Genomic DNA, 4,704 nt, shown 5'->3' on the forward strand with positions numbered 1-4,704 from the left:
GAGAGAGAGAAGACGGCACCGCTGCTTCGTCCGCACAGACAAAGCGTCACCGATGGCATAGCTGCTGTTTCCTCCGCACAGACGCAACATCAACGGAAGAACAGCAAGCTAGGCTGCACGGCCATGTCATGTCTGTGCACGGCGCTGGCCTCGGCGATCTCTGGTCAAGGCACCCACGGCCTTGCTGGTGCGCCTCCGCGTTCCCCACGGGCTGTGCTGCAGCGTGAACTGCGGCAAGTTGCCGTACCACCTCTTCATGAACCTGGTGAACTCGCGCCTCCCGCTCCGCTTGATCGTCCAGGCCACGTGGTTGAGAAGCTCCACTCTCATCACTTCGTGCTCCTCACCCCCATCACCACGCCGCCGCTCCCGTCTCCGCAGCCTCATGCGCTGCTCAAAAGGTCCATCTCCGGCGCGTTCAGCAGCGCTCTTGTCTTGGCCACGGTCGCGCTTGCTCCGCCTCCAGCAGCACGCCATATAGGGCGCTGCGCCGCTCCAGCCGGAGACCCATCGTGTACCAGTAAAGATCCATTGCCTGTACGCAGACCAAGACACTGTCAGTACATCAGCGAGTGAAGGGAGCGAGGGAGAGAATAAAAGGAGCTCCGGCGTGCCGATGAACTCCGGGAGCGCGCATGTGAGGTTGACGCTGTTGATGGAGAAGTTGAGGAGGGACTCGCGGTCGACGAGGTCGGAGGGTATCATCCATGGCTCGAGCGGGTTTTCGTCGAGGTTGACGGCAGTGAGCGCGGTCGGCCCCTTGAAGAAACCGTCGGCGATGGAGGTGAAGATTTTCTTGCTGACGAGGATGACATGGAGCGAGGCGAGGCCGGCGAGGGAGCGCAGCTTGCCGGTGAGCTTCTTGGAGAAGACCTCGGTGAGGTTGTGGACCTCGCGCGCCAGCATCCTCGTCAAGCCCTTGAGCCCGACCTGAACGTCCGCGGCCGTCGGAGTTGCAGCTTCACCCGTCCCACGGCCGTCCCATGGCTTGGGGAGCAGAGGTTGAGGTGAGAAGGGGAAAGTGGTTCTCCGTCTTGGATAGGGGAAACTGTCGCCGGGTCGCACGGAGTAAAGTGAGGAGAAAAGCAGATAGATGTGACGGATAAAATGTGAGGTGAAAAGGAAAATGGTGAGCCAACCAACAGCAGCACGAATCTCAAAAATCTCATCAACGGTACAGGATACACCCACACCCATGCTTGTGTGTACAAAATCCACACTTAACATATGGAATTTAGAGCATAATTCTTTTTCTCGGAAAGCCAGAATCTGCTCATGGATTCAAAATTACTGCCCAAGGATGTGCAAAAAAAGTTGGAGGCAGTTAACCAGATCTGCCTAGCAACTACACATCCATGAAACAAGTGTGAAATATTTTCATCTTCATAACAGAAAACACGCCAGAGCAAAATTTGAACCTTTGGAGGTATATGCAATTTCCATATTAAAGGAATGAAAACAGGGGTCACACCTCTATAATACTACTATATAAAGAGCACGTGGAGTACACTCGGAAATTTCAATTCGGCTCCCGGGTTCATATGCTCCCTCTACCAAGAAAGCATATTTCAAAGTGTCGAAAAATTTGAAAAAAAAAATCTACATGTACATTTTCACAAATCAACTTTTTATCTGGCAGCATACACTCCCTTATTATCATGCTGCTGGATAAGAGAGTCCTCTGCAGCAGTAATGGAAACACCAAGTAAAATCTGCTCTAATTCATACCAAGATTTCAAGGAAACACTTGGAATTTTTAATTGTATCATTGTATGCAGTGTACATCTCAATGCTGGGAAATGATTCTCAAATAGAAGAACTTCTTTTGTCTTGTTTATGATCCTGCACCTATTGGTTTTCAGATATGAGCACCACTACAGCAGTTTGTAGCATCAAACTGCATGTATACCGAGTTAAGAGATGCTGAATTTGACACAACACAATGATTATTAACATTTGCATGTTTCAGACATCTCATGTCAGCACTTCACAAATAAATGAGACAACTCTCCTCAACCTTCGTATGACAAGATTCTTGTAGTACTACTTATTTTATAGGTGCCAGAACTTTCCCTGATAAACTTATATACTCCTTCTGATTCATATTATTTGACACTAATAGATGTATCTAGATACATTTTAATTGTAGATACAGCCATTTTAGTGGCAAGTAATAATATGGATGAGAGAGTAACAAAATTCAAATCTCAGGACCTTTTGAACACGGTACCATTCTCAACATTCAAACTTTCAAAGTACATAACCATAATCCTTAAGAATAATATATGAAACAAGTGGAGGAAGTACAAAATAATGAGCCATGCCAATTGCCACGGCTCAAGGTAAAAAGGCTTCTGATGTTGCTGACTTGCAGATCGCATATATAAACATAAACCTAAGAATGATATCGTGGAATTATGAGAAGTGGAGGAAGTACAAAATAATGAGCCAGGCCAATTGCCACGGGTCAAAGTAAAAGGCATCTGATGTTGCTGACTTCCAGATCGCAAGACTAGTCACCAGGTTGCCTGTTGTGCATGATGCACCCAGCAAAGAGCGTGGGGATTTCTACAGCAGTTTGATCACGTTTGCACAAAAGATTAACCAGTTAATTATCCTCAACCAATAGGATATTTTGTAGGACACGGTGACACCACAAAACAGGATCAAAAGCACTCTCAAACATGATATCAGTAGCTTGATGATAGGAATGAGAACAAAGACATCACTTAAGAGGGAAGAGAAAATTGAGCAGCAAGAATATAGATGATATTGGGAAGGCCTAGGAACTAACAGGACAACTTCACACATTAGTGAAGCAGCACAATGTAGCACAGCAGTTTCAAGCAAAAATAAAGAACAAATCTCCATATTACTTTGTCTAGGTTCGCAACACATGGATTCATAGTTGACACGACAAAATATAAGGATTCTTAACATCAAACCATCCATGTTCAATGGGGCACAACATAAGATAGGTAGATAACTAGAGGTACTCAGATTCAAGTATCAAAACTCAACAGCACCAGAATACAATATAAGTGAAATGCAATCTAATCTTCCTCCTCGCCCTCGTTCTCGGCGATGTTGAAGTACCGGAGCTCGTAAACATTGCGTTCCTTGTTGGCTGCAATCACACGTAGCCAGTCCCTCACGTTGTGCTTCTTCAAGTACTTCTTGGTCAAGTACTTAAGGTACCTGATATAAGACAAAGAATGATGTTATCAGAGTGAACAGTAACAAAATAACACAATTGGTTACAAGACTTGTATTGGATAACGGGATAATCAATCAACCACTCAGGTATGATTAAGTGAACCAAATGTTCAGAAAATGATATTCAAAGTGTTCCAAAAAGTAATAAAGCTGGACTGACACTGAATTGTGGAAGCAAATTACTAACAGTAGGGTCATGACAATGTGTAATTTGTGCTAACTTTCAAGTTCTAACGACTGTTAATGCTTCAAAAATACTCTGATAGTTGGAAGGACCATTTGTAGAAAGGTCTAACTACAAAACGAACCCTAAGAGTAATCAAGAACAAATCAATGAACCATGAAAAGATAATTCTGCAGTCATGTTGTGGGGAATTGCCAACTCGGCATGTGTAAGCAATGCAGAACTTACACAGCATATATAGCATTTGTAAGTACTGCATATACAGCATCAACCAAACAAACAACCTATAGTGGCATAATGTTCAGTGAAGTCAATAACATTTACATTACTGCAAAAATGTGACCAACCATGTGCCCGAAACAGGCCCGAGCCGCGTTTTCCTAATCAGAAGTTTATACATACAACAGTACTAGATACTAGCAGCGCAGATAAAATAAATAGTTCGCATATCACTACACAGATCATCACGAATTCAGAGACTGCAAGCCTGCATCTCATTGCAAAGGAACAATGGGATCTTGGAGCATGGAAGGGGCGTATACCTCTTGGAGAAGTTGCCGTCGGAGGTGACGGTGACCTTGCTCTTGTCGCGCGTGACGGTGACGGAGTCGCCGAGGTTCCCGGCCTTGCCGCCGGCGACCTTGATGCGCTCCTGCAGGAACTTCTCGAGCGACGCGATCTCCATGATCTTGTCCTCCACGGGCTTGGTGCAGTCGATCACGAAGGAGACCGACCCCTTCTTCTTGCCCTTGGCAGCCGCCGCCGCCGTCGCCGCGCCGCGAGCCATCTCAGCTTCTCTTCCTCCTCGGCCTACGCTCGGGCTGGTGGTGGTGGTGTGTGTGGCGGCGCGCAGGCGGCTAGGGTTTAGAAGGGCGAGGGAGAGAGGGGTCGCGAGCTATATATAGGCCTTGTGGGCTGCCATTCTCGCGGGCTGGCTGGTTGGGCTGGACGGTTAGGTGGGCTTACAAATGGAACAGGTTGGGCTTAGATTGGATCGCTGAAGACAACCTTGGCCCGGTATTTGACCAACCAGGTGCTGTTTTTCTGGCTGCGTCTTTGGCATGATTTCGTACGATTGCAAAGAAAATTTCTGCAAGATGGAAACTGGAAGATGTTCCGTTGGATTGCAAACGGTTGCATCAGATCAATCCTCCAGTTGTTCCATGCATTTTGAAAAGAAACGGCCGCTCCCTGCTCTGAAAAGTGATACTTCTTCTGTTCAAATTTTGATAAATCTTAGACAACCTTCCTCGAACTGAAGGAGTACTACGAGTTTGTTTTTTGGTCTGAAGTTGTACCTTTGA

General features: G+C 46.3%; 2 protein-coding genes across 2 annotated transcripts; both read right to left on the reverse strand.

Moving 5' to 3' along the window:
* Positions 1 to 268: 268 nt before the first annotated feature.
* Positions 269 to 1,197, reverse strand: LOC124672977. The gene is made up of 2 exons (XM_047209121.1): positions 615 to 1,197; positions 269 to 535 (listed from the first exon to the last, which is right to left on the reverse strand). The coding sequence occupies exons 1-2, from the start codon at positions 1,195 to 1,197 to the stop codon at positions 384 to 386; spliced, it is 735 nt and encodes a 244-aa protein (XP_047065077.1). The 3' UTR covers positions 269 to 383.
* Positions 1,198 to 2,840: 1,643 nt separating this feature from the next.
* On the reverse strand, positions 2,841 to 4,218 carry LOC124674288 (60S ribosomal protein L22-2). Its single transcript, XM_047210326.1, has 2 exons — positions 3,943 to 4,218; positions 2,841 to 3,198 (listed from the first exon to the last, which is right to left on the reverse strand). Exons 1-2 carry the CDS (start codon positions 4,185 to 4,187, stop codon positions 3,054 to 3,056), a joined length of 390 nt encoding a protein of 129 aa, XP_047066282.1. The 5' UTR covers positions 4,188 to 4,218; the 3' UTR covers positions 2,841 to 3,053.
* Between the last annotated feature and the right edge of the window lie 486 nt (positions 4,219 to 4,704).

This window comes from Lolium rigidum, chromosome 7, assembly GCF_022539505.1.
Source record: "Lolium rigidum isolate FL_2022 chromosome 7, APGP_CSIRO_Lrig_0.1, whole genome shotgun sequence".
Classification (NCBI taxonomy): Eukaryota; Viridiplantae; Streptophyta; class Magnoliopsida; order Poales; family Poaceae; genus Lolium; species Lolium rigidum.

Coding starts and splice junctions, on each gene's coding strand:
- LOC124672977 (XM_047209121.1), bottom strand. CDS start 1,197: ATGGGTGTGGGTGTATCCTGTACCGTTGATGAGATTTTTGAGATTCGT. Junction 536..614: donor CGCGCTCCCGGAGTTCATCG/GCACGCCGGAGC, acceptor GTCTGCGTACAG/GCAATGGATCTTTACTGGTA.
- LOC124674288 (XM_047210326.1), bottom strand. CDS start 4,187: ATGGCTCGCGGCGCGGCGACGGCGGCGGCGGCTGCCAAGGGCAAGAAG. Junction 3,199..3,942: donor GACGGCAACTTCTCCAAGAG/GTATACGCCCCT, acceptor GTCTTATATCAG/GTACCTTAAGTACTTGACCA.